The sequence below is a fragment of the Salvia splendens genome, chromosome 5 (genome assembly GCF_004379255.2).
Source record: "Salvia splendens isolate huo1 chromosome 5, SspV2, whole genome shotgun sequence".
Classification (NCBI taxonomy): Eukaryota; Viridiplantae; Streptophyta; class Magnoliopsida; order Lamiales; family Lamiaceae; genus Salvia; species Salvia splendens.
In genome coordinates, this window is record NC_056036.1 from 42,041,981 (window position 1) to 42,064,703 (window position 22,723).

The 22,723-nt window shown below is 39.8% G+C and overlaps 1 protein-coding gene and 3 pseudogenes across 1 annotated transcript; 3 read left to right on the forward strand and 1 right to left on the reverse strand.

The window, feature by feature from the left end:
- The first annotated feature begins 5,781 nt into the window (after positions 1-5,781).
- Positions 5,782-8,452, forward strand: LOC121803006 (cytochrome b-c1 complex subunit Rieske-4, mitochondrial-like). Its single transcript, XM_042202706.1, has 2 exons — positions 5,782-6,068; positions 7,522-8,452. Exons 1-2 carry the CDS (start codon positions 5,903-5,905, stop codon positions 8,163-8,165), a joined length of 810 nt encoding a protein of 269 aa, XP_042058640.1. The 5' UTR covers positions 5,782-5,902; the 3' UTR covers positions 8,166-8,452.
- A 2,833-nt stretch (positions 8,453-11,285) lies between these two features.
- On the forward strand, positions 11,286-17,220 carry LOC121804315 (annotated as a pseudogene).
- A 1,809-nt stretch (positions 17,221-19,029) lies between these two features.
- On the forward strand, positions 19,030-20,796 carry LOC121801918 (annotated as a pseudogene).
- Positions 20,797-20,996: 200 nt separating this feature from the next.
- Positions 20,997-22,723, reverse strand: LOC121801919 (annotated as a pseudogene).

The window sequence follows — 22,723 nt, forward strand, 5'->3', positions numbered from 1 at the left end:
GACGGGGGCCGCATTTGTCGAAACTTGAGGTTTTTTTTAACTATGTATTTTAAAAAAAATAATTATGTATCTTTTTTTAAAATAAAGTGGTTGCATTTTCTCCGTATTCGTGTTGAAATTTTAATTTCGTAAATTGTTTAATTTGGTGAAGTTGTGAATTTTTATTATTGTGGATGTCCTTGGGGATGTCCGCCATTGTGCAGTGGGATGTCCTTATGACGTGGCATGAGGTGTTTCTGGGAAGTTCGTCGTGATGTCCGCCGGGACATCCGTCCCACTGCGGATGCTCTTATCACAACAAATAGCTGAGCTGGATTTGGAACCTAGACTGTTTGTTTCGACATTACTCGCATTACTGATAATCTTTAGCTAGCTCACTTTGTGTGAAAATTATAAGCCAAAAACTTACAGTTAATTACTATTAATTGTTTCCTTTTCATTCTTTCATCCAAAACATGCATGTGTCATGAATACTGGTGTCTTTGGAGATTGTTGTATCCGCTGGACAGAAGGCTAAGAAAGAATGCTGGAAGAAAGGCTAGTAATCTCTTGCTGATTTTTCTTATAAAAGCAATCCAAGCCAAGATTTATCTTACACTTGGAATTCATCAGCCTGAATTTTCTATCGTAACTAGAAAATTGTGCCTCAGTTCTATTTGTCAGTGTTGCACTGAAAAGCCTTGTTTACTTTTTCTTTTAATTTCAGCATTTTGCTAAATCTTTCCGATTTGGCAGATTTGAGGTCACCAATCGATCTCAAAGAATTTGTTATGCGTTTTTATGATCTGCGATGCTGACAGATGTTTTCATTTTAGTTTATGACAAATGCCAGTGATGGATGATTAAGAACATATACATATACATCTCCTAAACTGAGCACAGAGGATTCCGAGGATGTACTCTATTTGTCCTTCTGTAGTACTCACTCCGTCCCGTGTTACTTGCACTTATTTTCTTTCTGGGTGTCCCAAGTTATTTGCACTCTTTCCATTTTTAGTAAAAATTATCACCTACAGCCGCAATTGTTGACTTTGCTATACACTCATTCCTTAATCTCCGTGCCGAAAAGCAAACGTGCGAGTAGCACGGGACGGAGGGAGTAGTATATTCTTTTTGCATGTGTAAATTATGAATAAATGTTCATAAATAGTACTCCTACTCCATATTAGTAGTAGTAAGTACAATTGGGACAAATTAAAATTATTCAAGGTTCAAGCACTAAACATGCTAAACAATAACTAGGCAAAGAATAGATAAACTCTTATTCTTTAAACCATTTTAGATAATCCTAAAAAATCAAAGAATTATTGCAATTAAGATGAACATCCAATATTAAATTTGTCTTCTAACCAGTTTCAATTGATAATTTGTTACCACCAATATCCATCTTAATTTATGCACCCAAAACAATAGTTTCTTCATTCAATAATCAAGTAGCAACGACAAACACGAGATATAAACGAAGATAGAATTTATGTAGATGAAATGTTGATTATGGGTAGCAATAGCCAACATTATCAACGAGACCAAAAATATGTTGAAGAAGATTTTTGACATGAAAGATATGGGTCTAGCTGATGTGATTCTCGGAATCAAGATTAAAAGGAATCATGAGGGAATTGCTTTGACACAATCTCATTACAGTGAGAAAGTGCTTAAGAAGTTTCACTCGTTTGATTGTGAGCCTGCTAAGACTCTATTGGAACCCAACGTGCATTTGAGGTAGCACACATGTGAGCCTGTAGCTCAAGAAGAATATGCAAGGATCACAGGGAGTTTGATGTTTATCACAAACTGCACCCGACCAGATCTTGCGTGTACGGTGAATAAGCTGAGCCGATTTACGAGCAACCCAAGCAAGGAACATTGGAAAGCTCTGCTTAGGGTTTTGAGATACTTGGAGTATACTCTTAACTTTGAGCTGCAGTACACGAACTATCCCTAAGTACTTGAAGGGTACTGTGATGCAAATTGGATCTCTGATTCAAAAGACTCGTTTTCAACGAGTGGTTATGTGTTCACTGTGGGGGTGGAGCTTTTTCATGGAAGTCAACGAAACAGACGTGTATAGCTCGATCCACCATGGAATCTGAGTTTATCGCTTTAGACAAAGCAGGGGAAGAAGCCGAATGGCTTAGAAACTTTCTAGAAGATATTTCATGTTGGAAGAAGCCAGTGCCGACAGTAGTGATACACTGTGATAGCCAAGCAACTATAGGGAGAGCACATAGTGGCTTGTACAATGGTAAGTCTCGACACATTCATCGACGACATAATACCATAAGGCAAATGATCACAAGTAGTGTTATCGCAATTGACTATGTAAGGTCATTGGATAACTTAGCGGATCCGTTAACGACAAGTTTAAACCATGACCAAATGCATAAATTGCTAAAAGAAATGTGACTGAAAATCACATCTTAAAAGATGAATGTAGTGGTATCCCAACCATACGATTGGAGATCCCATGGGCTTGGTTCAATGGAAAAACGAAGCTATATGATTCTAGTTGTAACACTCGGAAGATTTTTAATCTTCACCCATTCTTTAGAAAGCATTGAGTGTTGTAACCCTCGACTCGACTTATTGTTGGGTTGTTTTATTTTATTTCCGTTGTAATTTCCATTCCACTTGTTGTTATTTTCCTTCGATTATAATAGTTAGAGTACCGCCTGTACACGGCTTGAGAATTTTATCCCATTATTTTCTAACATAAATTGCTAGAGGGAATGAGTTTAAAATCCACAAACTAAAGAATTGTCATAGTGGCAACCCAACCACGATGACTGGAGATCCCAATAATTTGGTTCAATGGGAAAACTAAGCTATGAGAGTTCGTGTGAATCACTCATCCACATCTATTCCCTAGAGAGCATTAGAGTGTTGAAAAACTTGTCTAGTGGTGAGGTTAAGTCAATGACTTGTAATGATTCCTAAAGGATCTCGAGGAGATTGAGTTCTCAAATGAGACCGAGTATGGCAAGATACTCGACGAGAAATCACCTATATAAGTGTGAAGTGTGACCACTTCATATAACACACTTATGAATCCAAAGTGGTGTCCAAGGCCGTAATGGACACAAAATGTGAGAACGGATGAGGTTGGGGTGTTTAAGTGTTGACATCACGCCGTGGAGGAATAGTTCAAAGCACCGCGCTACTAGGCTGTCTGTGTATCCGATTGTGTTGACTATGGATGGTTCAAACCCAACAACTACCTATCCTTATGCTTATATACCTCTTGAGGGATGAGCTTGTGTCTGCATACATATGCATTTGGCAATTTTCACTAATGTGGGGGATTGTTGGAATCGTGTTTGGTCAAGACTTTGACCAATAATAAATGTGACGAGACATTTAATTTTGTAAAATTAAATGCAATAGCGACGATCTACTTTTGGAGTAGATGACTGTGATATATTCATTTTCTCTAAACCGATTCCCGATGAGTAAGAAATTATGAATTAAAGTTTGTCACAGTTGTGAGCTATAAAGGAGCAATGAGATAAAACGAATGGACTAATTAAAAGTGTTAATTATCCCACATTGGAGAATAGAACCTTATTAAATATGTATTTAATAAGATGAATTATTACTTGTAATAATTATTATGGACTAAGATGAGCCGTGAGCCGTGAGGCACGCTCCGTGCACCATGTCTTGTGACCTGTGCTCAGTACACCATGTCCCGTGACCCGTGCCCCGTCTGTCGGGTGCCATGTGTCAAAAGGTGCACGATGGACCCGACGCATAGCGGGTGCCAAAAGGTCCACGACGGACCCCGACATATAGCGGGTCCCAAACGGTCAACGATGGACCCCGACACATAGCGGGTGACAAAAGGTCCTCGATGGACCCCAACGCATCGTGTGCCAAAAGGTCCACGATGAATCCCGTCGCGTAGCGTGTCCAGATGCATCATGTCTCTCCAGCTCCCTTAACGGCTTGTAACCCCCGGCGGTTACAGTCAAGCCATCATGGCACACATAATGGCCGTTGACTCCATCAATGCCCAATTAGTGGACTTGGCCTATAAATAGGCAGTCACTCCATGCAATGCAGACCACACTCTACACCAAGCATAGCATTGCAAGCTCTCTCCCTCTCTCTGCATAGTCTTCATTTAAATCTCTACCCTCGCCATCATCCAGTTCGCCGGAGTTTGTTCTGTTTGCGGTGCTGCAACGAACAAGACAAAGTCGTTTTATCTTTGGGGACGACACGCCAATCCGAGAGCACTACCGGGGGTATCTTGTCCTGCGGAAAGAGGACTCCTCGACTCGGCTTACAAATTACATCTACGGTTTATAGTTTTTGATAATTGTATTTTCAATTCAGTTTACTTCTGTTTAATTTCTTCATTCTTCATTGGGTTGTATTACGTCCGGTTAGTGTATCTTTGTATCATAGTATTTTAAACTAAAAAAGGCCAATGTTTCGCTCATGCATTCATCAGTCTCTTCACCTATATATATTTATTTTAAAGGTATTTTATCCTCCATTATTTTCAGATAGTGTTTCTTCTAACAAGTTATTCTTTTTTGAAGAAAACAGTGGCGGTACATTATTGGGATCCGTGAGATGTGTTCGGGGTGTGGCCATGCCTGCGAAGAAAGTGAGATGAGGGAGAGCCGCCGCCAGCGGATGTACTGGTTGATGGTGGAGAGAGCCCTTGGAAACAAGGTGAGAGTAATATGATGTAGAAATAATATGTAGGAAGAGGAGGTGACGTAGGGTATGCATTCGTATATGTATATCGTTACATGTATATGTATTAGTATTAAGATTCTAGGCCTCAGCATGTGTAATATTTGCAAGGATTGCCAGTGCATATGCATGCAAAATTAGCTACAATCGTATTATTTTAAAATTCAATATATGGAGTATATTATATTTATGTGTAAGCACAATATTTTCCCTATTATATTTATAGCTCATTGTGGATGATTCATCTTTTGAAAATATCTTGGTCCGTGCATAGTACAGGTGTAAGAAGTGAAAAGCCAAAAGCTCGAATGATCACATTCCATTACTCACGCATTATATTTCAAATTTTCAATTTGGGATTCCTTTTTCATTTGATGAAAATCAGTTTGATGGAGTATTTTAGTTTAAACATTTGTATAAATGAGTTATAATTATTTGACCTTTTAAACGATAAACATAATTTTAATTGTTAGATAAACTTTTAATCAAAATGACATTATTTTAAATTTTTCCAAAACTCACATTGTATAGATACATAGATATATAGATAACAAAACACTAAATAAACGTATTTTACTAATGGTTGTAATATCTCCATTTTTTTATGATTATAAATAATGAATAATATATGCAGGGATGGAGTGAAATTAAAATACTGCGTAATACTCATTAAGGAATATGTAGTGTCCTTGACTCTCTAATATGTAGTGTACCATGATTAAATGGAATTGAAGTTTATGTTATATAACTGAACGGGTAAGATGAACAATATTAATTATAAAATAAGGCTTAATTAAATTATATTTTTAATTTCATATTTTCACTAATGTTGTAGTCTTTACTTTCCTTTGAGAAGTCGTCATATTTAGTCTTTACTAGTTCTAATAAAATTCAAATATAGTGAAATTCAAAGCCCATTAAATCCTCAGTTTCAAAAAGGGGAAATTTCAAAGCCCGCTATTGATGGGCCGAGCCCATGACTATGTGGACCGGACATCGTAGGCCGTGAAATAGTCAAAGCTTGCGGAACGGTGTCGTTCCGTTCGCCAAATCAAATCTGTAATTTTCCTTTTCAATTTGCCTTTTCCATTTTCCTTTCTTCAGAGAGAGAGAGAGAGAGATAGATCCTGCGCTAGGGCTCGAGAATAAGTCGTGACAATCCAATCGATAGGTGAAAAATCTCCATTTATCGAAGATGCTGAGGGTAGCGGGGCGGAGGCTTTCTTCTCTCTCATGGCGGTCGGCTCAGGCTCCTTCCGCCGCATTTACCTCCAGAAACCCGTTCGTCGGCGGCGATTCATCGTCTGATGAACGCACTTCTTCACCCGTTCGATCAATTTCTGTTTTCGATCAGATCAGAGGTTCCTTGCTTTTTTTGAGTCGATTATTTTATTTATTGGTGTTATTGCTGCGAAGATCCAGTCGGTTAAGAAAATGTGGAGTATGATATTTGCGAGTTTGTGCGTGAGTTGTCGCTATTGACTTAATTGATTCCTGTTTGTTATGGATTGCTTTGTGATTGAACCGTTCATCCAAAAAATAGTGTATTATGTTTCCATTGAGATGATAAGTTCGAAAGGAGCGCTTCATGGAGGCATGGAGCTGTTGGATTAGTATCCCCTGATGTTTTGTAGATTAATGGTTTATTTGGCGCTATATTCTATCATTTTGTTAGCTTAGCATATAAATTGGTTATGGAATTAAGGTGCGTTCATTACTGATGATAGATAATTAGACCCAATCAATACATTTCTGATCATAATGCTCATAAGTAGCTTATTTAATGCCTGCATTTGCTTGCACAAGTTTTTTTGCTCACAGACCAATGTTTTTGATGCTTTGAAATGTTATCCAACATGCAAACTAACAGCTTGCGTGTCTTGATTCTAGTATAAACATACTTTAGCTATGATTTTTTTGCTTCGTTTGTATACCTTACGTAGAGAAACCTACCAACCGTGATTAGTTATGCAGTATTGAGATTCTTCAAGTAATAATTATGATAGTGTTGTTTTGGTTCAGGATATATGTGCTCTTCTTTGACCTAAAGTAGCGTTTTTTTAATTCAGTTTATTCTGAGTATCATGTGTAATAGTGCTCTGTTGCTCTTAGTCGGCGAACTGACTTTGGTGGTTGTTTTATCAAAACACTAGGTGTGTCGTAAAGGTTCTCTGAGGGAGCAACTTACCAAATAGATTCTTTGTGATCATATGTGTTCAGGTGTTCAATAGTTGGGTTGTTTCCACATGTCAGTGTTTTTTATTAGAACACTAGGTATGTTGTAAAGGCTCTAACCAACCAGATTCCTTGTGATTATATGTATACAACTGTGTTATTGGCTTGTTGTTTATTAATGATCTCACGGTATGCTGAAACTTTTGTCATCGCATTTGCTTCTTACTAGAATTTCTCTTTGCACACTTGGATTTTTTTAAGCGAAATGTTTTCTGTTGTTTCCTCTTGACTCTACCTTTCTCTCTCTATCTATGATTAAATCTTGCATTGCAGTTGGTTTATCTTGCTATCTCATTTTCTTCACCCCCTTATCGCAAACCATTTAACATTCCATGCTTTGGTTTAGGACCTTAGGTGTTTATCTATAATCTACACTTAGTGGTTATACTATTTTCTGAGATCAAACCTCTCAAAATTTCCAAATCTGTAATATATTTATACATCATTAATCTTGCAAATTTTCCAAGAGATACTCTGCTTCCAGCCCCCCACTCTTGTTGTTTTCAGCTGTGCCACATGTATAAATTAGATAGCCACGGAAATTGAAATAATGTTTCCTAACCTCTGTGCGTCTCGTAGGGTTCTCTTCTGGTGCCCTTGCAGCAGGGCAAGACTCAGGCCTGGTTCCAGAAGTCCCTGCTACCGTGGCGGCCATCAAGAATCCCAGCTCAAAGATTGTCTACGATGAGCACAACCACGAGCGATACCCGCCAGGTGATCCTAGCAAACGTGCGTTCGCATACTTTGTTTTGACTGGAGGCAGGTTTGTATACGCATCACTAGCCCGTCTCCTTGTGCTCAAATTCGTTCTGAGCATGTCTGCCAGTAAAGATGTCCTTGCTCTCGCTTCCCTCGAGGTGGATCTGTCTAGCATCGAACCTGGGACAACCGTCACAGTGAAGTGGCGCGGGAAGCCAGTCTTCATCAGGCGCCGAACCGAAGAAGACATCAAGCTGGCAAACAGTGTCGACGTTGCCTCCCTCCGTGACCCACAGGAGGATGCTGTGAGGGTCAAGAATCCCGAATGGCTCGTGGTTATTGGGGTTTGCACCCATCTGGGGTGCATCCCCTTGCCGAATGCTGGTGATTACGGGGGTTGGTTTTGCCCGTGCCACGGATCCCATTACGACATCTCTGGTCGGATTCGCAAAGGGCCTGCGCCGTTCAACCTCGAGGTTCCCACTTACACCTTTTTAGATGAGAACAAGTTGATGGTTGGGTGAGAGAGAAGTTGCTCTTGAGCTTGATATGGTAAATCCATTATGGTGACGAATAATTTTATACTGATTTGTATTAGTTAGTTTTGGTATTTCAAGGATTGTTTAAATATTCATTTGACTTGATTTTGATAGGCCTCTGCAGTCTTGAACGTGCACTGCTGTTTTGAATAATGCTGCCTACTTATCTTTCTATTCCCCTTGAAAAGATTTTGTATTGAGATGCATATTTGTTTCGAGTAAACATTTTGATATTGGGAGTTTTTATTATGCTGATTTCCAACTTTTATTAATTGCTTTGAGTTAGGATATTAGAAGATCATATTTTGTTTTTTTGGTATTATATTATTTGATCATTGCTTCCATAAATTCGATTTGGTATAATGATGTGATATTTTAGAGTTCTTAATCAATGTAAAAAGATTATCAAGTTCAATTATTTTAACTCTAATAATACTACACTACTGCAAGAATACAGTATCGTAGTAGTATTTCAAGTGTCGATCCACAGGGAGGCGAGATTGCTTACACTTAATATGACTACACAAAGTATCAAAAGATTTTGTTTTGATTTTGAGAAGGTTAACTAATTTAAGCTACTAAAATGAGATTTTTGACACGAGAAAGACAGGTCACTCCAAGTTGCTCACTAAGCTTGCGTTGTTTTACACCATTTACAACGAAACATACGACGGGATTATAATTATCAACCTAATCGCGTGCACTGAACATGTCTACGACGTATAGTTCACAGTCAGCTGAACACTTGTTCCATGAACCAACTTTCAACGACATTTAATTCCTGTGGATGCGCGGGAATAAATGTCGTCTACTATAATCACTTACCTAATCCACTATCAATTTATCCCCTGAACAGTTCTAAATCGAAAGCATACCAACAAACGATCAATCCTAAGCTATGTTAAAGAGACAATAGTTAAGATTTAACAACACTACATCATTAGCCAAAAACGTAGCATTTTAATTATCAAACACATTGTTGGTATCAAACATACGATTCAAGGTGTTAAAACAAATACACAAGCCTAGATTACAACTCGGAGCAACAAAGAGAGCCTAGCCTATACACATGGTAGAATGTAGAAATAAAACCATAGGTGTGATGCTCTCGTCGAGTGGAGTCGGTATTCGGGAATGGATGGTCGGAATAATGGCCGGAATGCCTTCCTTCTCTTCTTCCTCTCCTCCTTTCTCTCCCTCTGTCTTTTTTCGCTGTCTCGTTCCCCCCTTCCAATTCATTTTCCCAGCCTTTTTAATCCTTCAACCGCTGGGTCAACTGCAAAATCGCAGTTACGCGACTAAAACGCCCGACCGGGCGAATTCAAAGGAGGTAATCGCCCGACCGGGCGAAAGGCTACTGCATGGCCTCGCGGGAAACGCCCGACCGGGCGTTTAGTTGAAATCAGAACGCCCGACCGGCGAACTTTCTGGACTCCGCATGCACAATATGGAAACGCCCGACCGCGTTTAGCGACATCAAAACGCCCGACCGGGCGAACTCTCTGGAATCTCAGCTATGCATTTCCGACGAACTTCCAGCTTCTAACACCCGAAAACTACACTCAAAGCACGACTTGGTGAGTTATAATTAACATGAAATCCGGGGTAAAGAATAGGAAATAAGCTTCGCATCAAATACCCCCAAACTTAAGCTCTTGCTCGCCCCGAGCAAGGTACATTTTTTAGCAGCACAAAAACTCAACGCAAGTCTACCCCGCAGAGAAATTTTCATCACAAAGAATCATGTAGGGACGTGAGTGACAAAATCTAAACCCCCAACATTTCCAATCGAGATTTCCCACTCTCAAGAACAATCACTCATCCCCCTAGAACGTCAAGTTAAGGTGCACTTCAAAATAAGTCCAAGCATGCGATCAAACAACTCAAACCATCATCATTGACTCATTAAGCAATACTAACCACATAGACTCACAGATTTCAAATCGAACCTCTTTAACTCTACCAAGTTCTTTACACAACATCCACAAGCATCAACGATAAGGTCCAAGGTCTTATTTCAAGGTTGTAATGGGGCTAGGGACGAGGTAGGATAAGTATGGATAGTGAGCTCAAAGGCTACCCATTTGAGTGCCAAAATCTTCCCTCCTACAACTTCCTTCCAAAGATTAACCAACGAAAAATTACAACCAAACCCACACTCCCCCAAACTTGAGATCTATTCCAGACGAGATTACACAAACAAACATAGAAGCTCTATCTTTATTTCATCAACTTATTTTTTTTTTTTTTGTTTTTGTAAAGACCTCGACTTTTGTGAATTTGGAGGTCGTCTTTTCTTTTTCTTATTTTTTTTTCTTAGAACTTCATTCTTTTCACCTTCTATCAAGTCTAGAAATGTCTACTCTTTACAATTCACCACCCACACTCAAACTCAAACCACAAAGCTCAACTTGTATTTAGCACCCAAATAGTAGCAAGGTCTATCGATGAGGCTAAATTAGGCTTATTTTAGTGGCTAAGTGTTTGGCTAAGTGTTTACACAAAGAATAAGAAATTAAGCTCAAGGTGGCTTCTAGGGGATCATTTGATGGACTAGGCATGTGATCATTTGGCCATGGAGTTCATCCTAGTGCCTTGTCCTCCCAAATCGTTAACACAAACGAACGCAAGCACTTCACTCGATAAAGCAAATCAATCCAAAATAATTTCCACAAGTCATGCGATTTTCATACTCTCCTCAACTTAAGAAATCGGATGTAATCACAACATGCTCTTTCAAATAAATTCATGCACCCATTCCATTCATCCTAAGCTTCAAAGATCAAGTAAGATTTCCTAACCAGAAAGCCGAAGATAAAGCATGCACCCGTCAACTACATAGATTCAAAACATCTTTATCACGCAAAACACCCAAAAAACATACATCACAAATCATTCATAACCCCCCCAAACTTGAATGCATCATTGTCCTCAATGCATGCAAAGAAGACAAATAAAGTAAAGGGAAAGGAAACTCCCCCAAACTTGGCATGACGTCCATAGTGCATTCGGGTGGGAGGGTGGGTGTAAAAATCCTTTGCAGGTGTGCTTCCTCCTAAGCTCCAATCCTAACTCCCAGTTGCTCCTACAAAAANNNAGGAACAAATGTTGTCAGTGCAAGTAATATGGCTTAAATATGTAGTCACTCTAATTATGCATTAATTATTTAACTATCATTGAATAATTTTGTTAATTCACTATACTTAGTGAGGAAATAATTTAAAAAAGAAAAAAAAGAGAAAATTCAAAAATCTATTATTAATATAAAAAATTTATAATGCTTCATTTATATTTTGAAAAATCATTGTTTTTAATCTTGATTATGAAGATTAGCACTTTCAAGTTACAAATTTTCTTAAAATTCAGTGATGAATTATATAAACCTCAATCTTCCAGTGGACCACTTGAAACCAATCGTACGGCCAGCGTGGCTCTGAAACACGTCACGGATGCTGAAATGACCATCGTCCCCTGTCTCCGTTATGGATTAACGCCATCAAAAAGGTCTATTCAGAGCTCAGTCTTTGCTCCATATATTTTTCACTCACTCCGATCGATCACGAAACCGTTCCCCGCCGCGGCAATATGCTGCGCCGGAGCTCCAGCCCGGGCTTTCCGCCCCACATATCCCATCCACCAGCGCCCCCTCCTTCGCCACCTCCTCCTCCTATAACGGAGAACCAAAACCCTAACCCTAACCTCCGATATCTTATATCACGGCGGAGCAGCCGGAATCGGCCGCCGCTCCAGCTCCTCTAAGAAGAACTCTCGATTCTCCCCCTCCTCTTCGTCCACAATGCCAGAATCGCCGTCGCGCTCGTCCCGTCCGCTGCCTTCCTCCTCGACCTCGGCGGTGCTCCGGTCGTCGCCACCATTGTCGTCGGGCTCATGGTTGCGTATATCCTCGATTCGCTCAATTTCAAATCCGGTTCCTTCTTCGCCGTCTGGTTCACCCTCATCGCCGCGCAGATTTACTTCTTCTTCAGCTCATCGCTCTACTACACCTTCAATTATGTTTCAATTGCTCTTCTCGCTGCCCTAACTTGTGCAATGGCGAATTTCCTAATCGGAGTTTGGGTATCGCTGCAGTTCAAGTGGATACAAATCGAGCACCCTACCATCGTGCTCGCTCTCGAACGCCTCTTGTTCGCTTGTGTTCCGCTCATAGCTTCCACACTTTTTACCTGGGCGACTGTTTCTGCAGTGGGTATGTGGAATGCTGCTTACTATCTCAGGTTTTTAATTGCGTTTTCTACTGGCTGTATCAGTTCCCCGTGTGTCCTCGTTCAAAATTGAAGCAAGAAGTGAATTTCCATGGAGGTGAGGTCCCGAAGATAGTTTCATTCTTGGGCAGCTTGAAAGCTGTGTGCATACGCTGAGTCTTTTGTTCGTCCTGTATCGTTCCACATTGCCTCCCATTATTGGGTTATGTTCTCATCCAGTGCTGCATCTCCGATTTGTTTCTGCTTTTCTTCATTCCCTTTCTGCTTCAATTGTATGCATCCACAAGAGGGGCATTGTGGTGGGTTACTAAGAACGAGTACCCAGTTGCAGAGCATTCGATTTGTCAATGGTGCTGTGGCTTTAGTTGTTGTTGTTGTATGCCTGGAGATTCGTGTTGTTTTTTCATTCATTTGGGCGGTACATTCATGTTCCAGCCGCCTCTGAATTATCTGCTTGTCACCATCAAATGCTTGGAGGAGCCTGCTGCTGCAGGTTCTTATGCTCTGGTATGGTTTCCGACGCATTCAGCTCACTCGTATTCACTGCATTGGCTGTCACTGTCAGTGCTGCTGGAGCTATTGTAGTCGGATTTCCTACCTGGTACGTAGTTTTCTTGTTCATTTACGACTTTGGTCATCTGATAATGTGATTTTCCTTTTGTAACTCCTTATTTGAGGATTGGTTTTGTGAATTTACTCTTACTTAAGGTGTGCCTTTTTCTTTCTTGTATTGGCACGTTCTGGTAGCTTCGGACTGTTATTGTTGCCGTTCTCTGATATTGTTTTGAGAACTTTTATGGAATTTGCTTAACTTTGTCTAATGCTGAAAGGAATATCTTCTCTAAACAGAATGCATAATTGACCATATTCTGTGAATGGTGCTATCTCTCTGACTTGTTGCTATAGAAAATCAAAGTTAGATGAGTCCTCATTAACTATTTATTATTCTTAGTTTAATGAGTGTTAGATTTACTACTGCAAAGGAATGGGATGCTGAGTATCATGATAAGGTTATCTAGAAAATACTCATAGAACGTATCATACAAACCACACTTTCTCAGCATGTTTTCACCTCATTATATAACTCCAAGGTTTAAATTTATTTAGAGAGTAACGAGTTACAACAGGCTGCGTGCATTTTTCTTTCTGCTCTAATGGCCATCAACTGTTGCACCAACTATGCTCTATTAAGATTAGATTAGAAATCTCATTTATGCTAGGTCTTAACTCTTAAGCTATGCCCACTGAGTGATGTTTTGTTTAAATCAATGATTTTTAAGACTTTGTCAGCCATTCCATGATGAATCTATAAAAATTCAGCAAGAAAGCTTCTATCGGTGCTGCTTTAATATTTAACCTTTGAACCTCTACTTGGACGTATAAAGAGAAACATGGATAACAATTTCCTACTGATCTATTTTTTACTCCTATGAGATGTAGTCAAATCCGTCCGTTTAGATTTAGTTTCTGCCTAAGTTCAAAATTCATTCATAACTCTGTAAATAATCATGCATTATACACACGTCGATGTCTGACTGGATATCCCGATCCTCTAATTCCATGATTGTGAAAAGTACATAGTCAATAGTGTCTGGCTAGCATAGGTATTTAGGTCTAAAAAGAGTTTGGTTTCTGAGTAAAGGATGTGATTTGATTGCCAAGACTGTATATACTGAACTAAAATGGTTGACCCATTTTCCATCTATCTTTTCCATCTTTTTAGTATATATTCTGAAAAATTGATCCATTAGGTTGATACTTTATCCCCATTTTATGTTTTTGCAGTTTTCTATGAACAGAAAACAATTTTAGAAAACAATTATTCACTGGAAAGTGGGAAAACTAATGTATATTGTGACCCAAACTTCTCTTAATGATTTATGAGTGTAAAGCATACCTCCGAATGACTCCTTTTCCTTTACAGTTCCTTCCACTCCCTTCAGTAGCTGGATATTGTTTGGCTCGTTTCTTCACGAAGAAGAGCTTGTCATCATACTCTGCATTTGTTGTGTTGGGGAGCTTGATGGTTGCTTGGTTCATGATGCATAACTACTGGGATCTTAATATTTGGATAGCAGGCATGTCATTGAAATCTTTTTGTAAGCTTATAGTTGGCAGTGTGCTTCTGGCAATGGCAGTTCCTGGTTTAGCTGTTCTTCCTCCACAATTTTCTTTCCTCACTGAAGCTGGATTGATCGGCCATGCCTTCTTGTTGTGCTATATTGAGAACAATTTTTTCAACTATTCAAATGTGTATTACTATGGGATGGATGAGGATGTGATGTACCCGAGTTATATGGTTGTCATGACTACTTTTGCGGGTCTGGCCATTGTAAGGAGACTTTCTGTAGACCGGAGAATTGGATCAAAAGCAGTTTGGGTTCTGATTTGTCTTTATTCAGCAAAGTTGTCCATGCTTTTATGGCTTCAAAGGCTGTGTTGTGGGTTTCGGCTGTTCTATTGCTAGCAGTATCGCCTCCTTTGCTGCTTTATAAGTACTAGCAAAACCTTTTTTCCCATTGTTAATGTTGCACTTTTCCTCATAAACTTAATGGGTCTGGTTACCTTGCAGGGATAAATCTAAATCATCAGCCTCAAAGATGAAACCTTTTCAAGGGTATGCACATGCTGGTGTGGTTGCCCTGTCAGTCTGGTTTTGTCGCGAAACAATATTTGAAGCCCTTCAGTGGTGGTATGGAAGACCTCCATCTGATGGCTTACTCTTGGGTTCTTGCATTCTCTTGACAGGCTTAGCTTGTATACCGATTGTCGCTTTGCACTTCTCACATGTCATGGTACAGTTCTTTATTATTATTGTTTTTATTTCTATCTAGCTTCACTTATGGATAGGACCAAATGTTTACATGGCATGTCATATGTTTACCTCGATTATTTAGATAATTCCTTGATGCTCATAATCATATAGCGCCAAAAGATTCTTTATACAGCATTCTCAAGTATTAGTCCATCCAGTATATGATACTTGGAAGATTAATATCTTCTTTTGCATTTTCTATCACTTCTAAAAGGCATTGTTGGTTAGCATGTATGCTTAGCAAATATGTTTTTATTAGGAATTTAGGATTAACTGTTAAGATTTTTTGATCTTCATTTGCAGGCTGCAAAGAGATACTTGGTGTTGGTCATAGCAACTGGTCTGCTATTCATCGTGATGCAGCCTCCAATTCCACTGGCATGGACTTATCACTCTGACCTAATCAAATCGGCACGTCAATCTGCTGATGATATTTCCATATATGGCTTCATGGCTTCAAAGCCAACGTGGCCATCATGGTTGCTTATTGCAGCAATCCTTCTCACTCTGGCTGGTGTCACCTCCGTTATTCCGATATCTTACATTGTTGAGTTGAGAACATTTTATGCCATTGCTGTGGGAATTGCTCTTGGCATTTACATATCTGCAGAGTATTTTCTTCAGGCAGCAATTCTACATGCTCTCATCATTGTCACCATGGTGTGCACGTCTGTGTTTGTGATTTTCACTCATCTACCTTCCACTTCTAGCACCAAGTTCTTGCCTTGGATGTTTGCTCTGATCGTGGCCCTATTTCCGGTAACATATTTACTGGAGGGCCAGGTGAGAATTAACAAGGCTTGGCTTGGAGAGATCGTGGCTGAGGAGGACAATAAGATTGCGACATTACTTGCTGTTGAGGGTGCAAGGACATCTCTCCTTGGTTTATATGCTGCTATCTTTATGCTTATAGCGCTTGAGATAAAGTTTGAGTTAGCTTCACTTATTCGCGAGAAGTTTGCGGAAAGAGGTGGACTTCGACACAGTCAGTCGGGTGAAAGCAGTTCAGCTATGGTGCCTCCAAGATTGAGATTTATGAAGCAACGCAGGGCCTCTACTATGCCAACATTCACTATAAAGCGGATGGCTGCAGAAGGAGCCTGGATGCCTGCAGTTGGTAATGTTGCCACTGTAATGTGTTTTGCAATATGTTTGATCTTGAATGTGCATCTCACCGGAGGATCAAACCGCGCTATATTTTTCTTGGCACCTGTCCTGCTGCTGCTTAACCAGGATTCAGATTTCTTTGCTGGTTTTGGTGATAAGCAGAGGTACTTCCCTGTTTCTGTCGCTATCTCCATCTACTTGGTGTCGACTTCCGTGTACAGTATATGGGAAGATGTGTGGCATGGCAACACAGGATGGGGCGTTGATATCGGGGGACCTGACTGGATATTTGCTGTCAAGAATCTGGCCCTCCTTGTACTGACCTTCCCAAGCCATATCCTTTTCAACCGTTTTGTTTGGAGCTACACGAAACAGGCTGATTCATGGCCCTTGCTTACCATACCGCTGAATCTACCACCAGTCATAATGACAGACATTATCAAGATCAAGATATTGGGGCTTCTTGGAGTTATATACTCCTTAGCTCAGTATCTGATTTCGAGACAGCAATATCTGTCCGGGTTGAAGTATATTTAGACAAGATGTGTTGAATGTGTTATTGCTAATTTACCCTTTTTGTTGCTTAAATGGCACAGGAGATTTTGGAAAAAGGCATGGGCAGGGTTGGGTTGAGTGCTGGAAGCAATTGCATCGAAGATTATACGCGAAAATTACGTGCTTCTTGCTTGTAATGTGTACAATGAGGAAACAGACAGGGTTAAATTCAATTTATACAATGAAGAGAATTGCAGGTTCTGTGTAGTGCAATCGACTGTGGCGATTGCTTCCTCGAACTCTCCCTTCCCTTTCCCTTTGCTTTTTGGTTGCGCTTTCTTGTGTGGGAGATTGTGAAAAAACGTAATGAATATAACGTAAAAGAGTGGGGTAATAGGAAGAGTGAATGGAGATCTTTTATTGATTTCTTTTACAAAAAAAAGGAGCGGAGAGAGCAGTGTGCAGATATGGTATGAGTATCTCTTTCGCTTTCTTTTCAATTGAAAAATACTTGAAAATTAGTCATGCGGATAATTGCGAATTGTGTAGTAAGTAATTGATTAATTTGCAAACTGAGGCTGCTTGCATCATTTGGGAATAGACGATGATGGAGATGAAATTGAAATACGCTAAGATGTATGAAGGAACGTAAGATGGATTATATACTTCATTTCTTTTAAGATCCAAACAGTTTGCCATCTATTCATTTTGCGAGATAATATCTTTTCTTTTCTTTTCGATTTGTCTATAATTCAAAGATAATTTTTTTCCCACTTACTAGTTATACTCACATCCATCATAATATGAATGTACTTTATAAAAACTGGTCACATATTTTGTCACTCATTCATATTCCATCACATTTTTTTAATCTTCACCACGTCAACGGAGACATTATATCAATGTTTTAAAAACCGAACCGGCAAACGAACCGGCGATGTTACTGGTTCACGGTTCAACCGGTCGAACCACCGGTCTAACCGTTTTACTGTTGCAAATATATATAAAAATATATTAAATTTAGTAAATGATTTACAATTAATAATATATCACAAAACATTAAACCTTATAGATAATTAGTGATGTATAAATATAAATAATATTAAATTTAGTAAATATATTCAGATATATATATTTAATATTAGTTAGTCTAGATAAAAAATTTAATATTTCATGTATTAAAACAGATAATGTTTATATTAATTTAAGAAAATTTATTTCGTAAAATAATATATAATTAAATATGAATTAAGTACTTATTAATTAGTTTAGATAAGATTATTCATTAATGTCAATAGCTAGGGTATATAAATTAAGTATGTAATATAAAAAATTTATTTACAGTAAATAATGAATCTTATATGGTACTAATAATAATATAGGTGGTGAGTAGAGCATCATTAAAATATAAAGGATGATAATTATATATATTATAATTAACAATTATATTAAAGAATAATAAAATTAAAATGAATTATTAGTTTTTGTAGATAAAATTAATGGTTAATGTATAAAAATATTTAATGTTCAAATTGTTCAATGAGCTCATGTGGTGGAGTGGTAGAAGTCTTCTTAACTAGAAGAGAGGTCATGAGTTCAACCTGGTCTGATCGGCCGGTTCCACCGGTTCACGGCGGTTCAATGCAGTGGCGGTTTAAAGGGGTGAACCGGACCGGACTACCTACCGGTTCGCGGTCTGACCGGTGAACCGGCCGGTCCGGTCCGGTTTTTAAAACATTGCATTATACGGTGACCTTAATAATTAGTAGTAGTACGTAGTAGTATTTCTTTTCAACCCAAAAGCATTTTCTCTCCACTCTAAATAACTCTAATATTCATTGCGCTCCGTTCCATTAACTCACAAAATAGTACACATAAAATCTCGGGTGGAAAAACTAAATATTTTATATTTATTGGGAGAGATGGAGTAAGAAACGATGGAATGATATGTTGCATTTGAGGAACGAGCAAAGCTGACATAGGTCGGCGATTTATTAATGTAGGTTTCCAGTGACATTTACGAGTGTTAAATGCTTCATTATACTGAGCAAAAACTCATCGTTGATGCTCACAACAGCTTTCATAAATTTGTAGTACTCCTAATTTCTTTTTGTGATTTAGGAGTAGTAATATTTGATGAATCACAAAATAAAATAATTACTCTCCTTATCCAGAAAGAGTGGAATTTATCACTCTCTCCACAAAAATTAGCAGAAACAGTCCACAATCAATGGCTTCCTCCGCCACATACGCTCTCCTCCTCCTCCTCCTCTTCGCCGCCTCCGCAGCGGCGGAATCTCCGACACCTGCGACGTGGCCGCTCCAATTCCACTCCATCCTATACGTCAACTACAGCGGATCTCTCAGCCTGATCAACCTCTGGTACGACTGGCCCAACGGCCGCAACTTCAACATCATACAAGACCAGCTCGGCTCGATTTCGTACGATCTCGAGTGGAACAACGGCACCTCCTTCTTCTACTCTCTCGATTCCGCCAAAACGTGCAGCTCCGCGCAGCTCGATGTCGGTATTCTCCGCCCCGATTGGCTCGACGGCGCCGAATACCTAGGTCAGGAGAGCGTCGACGGATTTCTCTGCAACGTTTGGCAGAAGCTTCGTTTCATTTGGTATTACGAGGACGTCGTCACCAAGCGCCCTGTTCATTGGGAGTTCTACACTGGTAAATCGTCTTATTTTGCTTTCTTATGATTGTTGTTTGATTTGTTATCGGAGTTTAGTCTTTGTTGGTTGAATTAATGGATTTGATTTGCGAGGGTTTTGTGGATTGTTGGAGTATGAATTCAGAACACAGCTTTTAGCATTAGAGTTATTCTGGTATTTGTGTTGTGCAAACGCAGGGTAGGTTTGATTCAATTGTGTTTTTGGCGAATACTAGTAGTAGTATAATATAATTGGGGCTAATTGCCAGGAAAACGGGGAAGGTTGGTCAAATTCTGATGTGTACCACTGAAATGCGAATTTATTGTGGTGAAATTGTATTTGAATGGCAGCTGGAAAATCCTCTGTGGATGTCATCGTTGGTCAGTTAACGATGTCGTCTATTTGTAGAGAAAACGACGGTGTTTAATAGAAAATCGTCAACAATACATTACTTTATATTACTTGTAGACGATCTATTTTTGGCCATTGGATAATTGCAATTAAATCTAAACTTCATGATTTTTTTGACTGATTTATAGAGTAGCATGACAAACCAGAATTTGACGTAGGATTAAATATGACTCATGCACAAGATTACTAAGTAGATTTCCTTACTGTAGCATTTCCATTGAATCACCGAATGCGAGAGGTGGAAGTTGCCCGTCTTTCTTACTGGACATTATGAAGCCAAAATCAATGTTTATTGTCGCCTTTCAAGTGATTTTCTCTTATAGTATGCTTTAGAAGTAACCTTTAGTTTTAATTTAGAATATAGGGTTAGTTAAGTACATAGCAAATGATATCTCTACAGTTTTTGCGCGATTTTTTCTGCTCTGAGACTGAAGGGTGTTAATTTTGGACTGGAGGAGGACCATGTCACTGCTCTTGTTCGATTATGGAATTCTGTCTGATGCGACATGCAGTTCATTTCTTTTGTTTATCCCAATAACTGCAGGAAGATCAATCCATGTAATGACTTTTGACGTGGGAGCTGTTCTTGAAGACGAGAAGTGGCAGGCCCTGTATATTGTTTCGAGAAGAAAGAAACTCAAACTGATCGTAGATCTGAGTACAAACTCAATGTTGGTTACTTTGAACCGCAACTTAAAGGGATTCTAGGAGGGTCAATGCAGCTCTAGATGTAATCTTGCTCATATTACTTCACTATCTACTTTGTCCTCTTTTCTGATAGTCTGATATACTGTGAATAACTAGCGAGTTGTGGTGCCTACCACCCTTGTGCATTCTCCATTTTTCATGACTGTGAAGAAATATTGAGTTATATTTCATCTAGTTTACTTGAATTGTTCTAAATTCCATTTTATGCAACTTACCTCTGACTGTTTAGATTGTTCTTACTTTGTATTTGATTCATGTACAGTGTCTAAGTATTTGTTATGATATGTATAATGAAGTTGTTTTCTCTAAAATGTTTAAAGAGTAGAGAAAATTTGTTTCTCAACATCTCAGAACAGTGGGCATTTGTTTCTGTAATGAAACATTTGACATGCCGATGAGCTATTAAAGAGATGCCGTTACTTGATTGAAGACACCGGCTGCAGTTACGATGTACACGAAAATGGAAGCAGGAAATATAACATCAGTCTACAGAAACAAATACTAAGGTACTGTGTGATCCCTAGTGCTAAGTTGCACATTTGCTAGTTCTCTTGTCTCTGTCGCCTGTTTTGCTCTATACTGATACCTATGTGCTGCGAACAAAAACGCGCAGAAATTGATCACGCTCATAACTGTAAGCAGCCAGTAGAAATTATCGAACCGGCCAGTGTTTATATTCTGAGACAGCCAAGTGGGTCTTCTTTTCTCTTCATTGCCCGTGATAGACTTGACGATGATGTTGAGTACGGTGGCTGCAAAGCAACCCAAACCACCTGCAACGGCAGCATATGCAGAGCCTATGCTTCTCATGGCATCCGGCGCCTCTTCATAGAGAAACTCCAGTAATCCAACAATGCAGAACACTTCAGCAATGCCGATCAAGCAATACTGTATGAGCAGCCAGTATGCACTCAGGTCTGGCATGGGGATCAGGAAACTGGCCTCGTAGCCGTGTTGTATGGCATAATGTCTTCTGTACCTCTCGAAGATTCCAGCCCAGGCCACGGACACAGTGGAGAAAGCCAGGCCGATGCCCACCCGTTGCAGCTGAGAGGCACCGTGAGGATGCCCTGTGATTTTCCGGGATAAGGGAACAAAAACTGAGTAATACAGTGAGAGCAGTAGGAATATGCGGAGTCCAGGGAAGACCGGCATGCACGTTACGGGCAGCTTAAGATGACCCATCCGTGTTTGATCTGAATGTACACTACTGCTGTGAATGCCACGATTGCTCCAACAGTGACTGAGAGGTAGAAGAAATTGAAGAATCTGTCCAGATGCTCCTTGTAATCTTTGCTTCTTTCATCAAACTGGTCAGCGCCAAAGGAAGAGACGCACGGCCTAATACCCGCGGCCCCAAATGCAGTAACGTAGAGGACCGTGTATAGGTAAAGCATCTGCCATGGCTCTGCAGGCTCACAGTTGCCCGTGAGAAGAGCAATCTGATCACATTTGTCTTGATTTGGCATCAGACTAGTCATGGTTGCACACAAGGTAATTCCTGTTAAACCCTTCAAGAAATAACAAAAAAACATTGAGTTTGATCTATCGATCTATCAATATATGAAGAAATGATAATGAAATCTGAAAAATTAGGCTGACTGCAAGATAAATGGTGGTGAAGATGGCTATGGTCCAGTATCTCCCGAGAAAGGCATCGGCGAGGAAACCACCGAGCACAGACGAGGCCTGCGATATCCCTAAGAAGTTGTTGACCGCGTTAGCTGAGTCATCGAAAGGTCGATGCATCACGTAGAACATGAATGCCACCATGTTCACAGACAGACCAAAGTAAGCCATTCTCTCCGCCATTTCATTCCCTGCAAACGTTTGTATATAATCAAGTATTTTCCAATCTCTCTCAAGAAAAAAACACCAACCACACATTTCCCCTGTTATTACCAAAAATGAAGAAAGCAGCAAGCCAGCCTCCGGTCCTGAGCACGCTCGCCTCGGTAAGTGGCTTTCCGAGGATGTGTACCGGCGTTGCTCCGCTGGTGTAGCCGCCCCCCAGAGCCGTCCGCCTGTCGTCGGATTCAAGAAAGTACATCCCCAGCCGCTTCCTCCGGTGAGGCGCCTCGACCGGAGCAACGGATGGCGACTTGATCTCCCGAGCAGCCAT

Bases quoted from the DNA above. Each gene is read 5' to 3' on its own strand.
- LOC121803006 (XM_042202706.1), top strand. From the start codon at position 5,903: ATGCTGAGGGTAGCGGGGCGGAGGCTTTCTTCTCTCTCATGGCGGTCG. The intron at 6,069-7,521 runs GTTCCTTGCTTT...TGCGTCTCGTAG, and splicing joins TGTTTTCGATCAGATCAGAG to GGTTCTCTTCTGGTGCCCTT.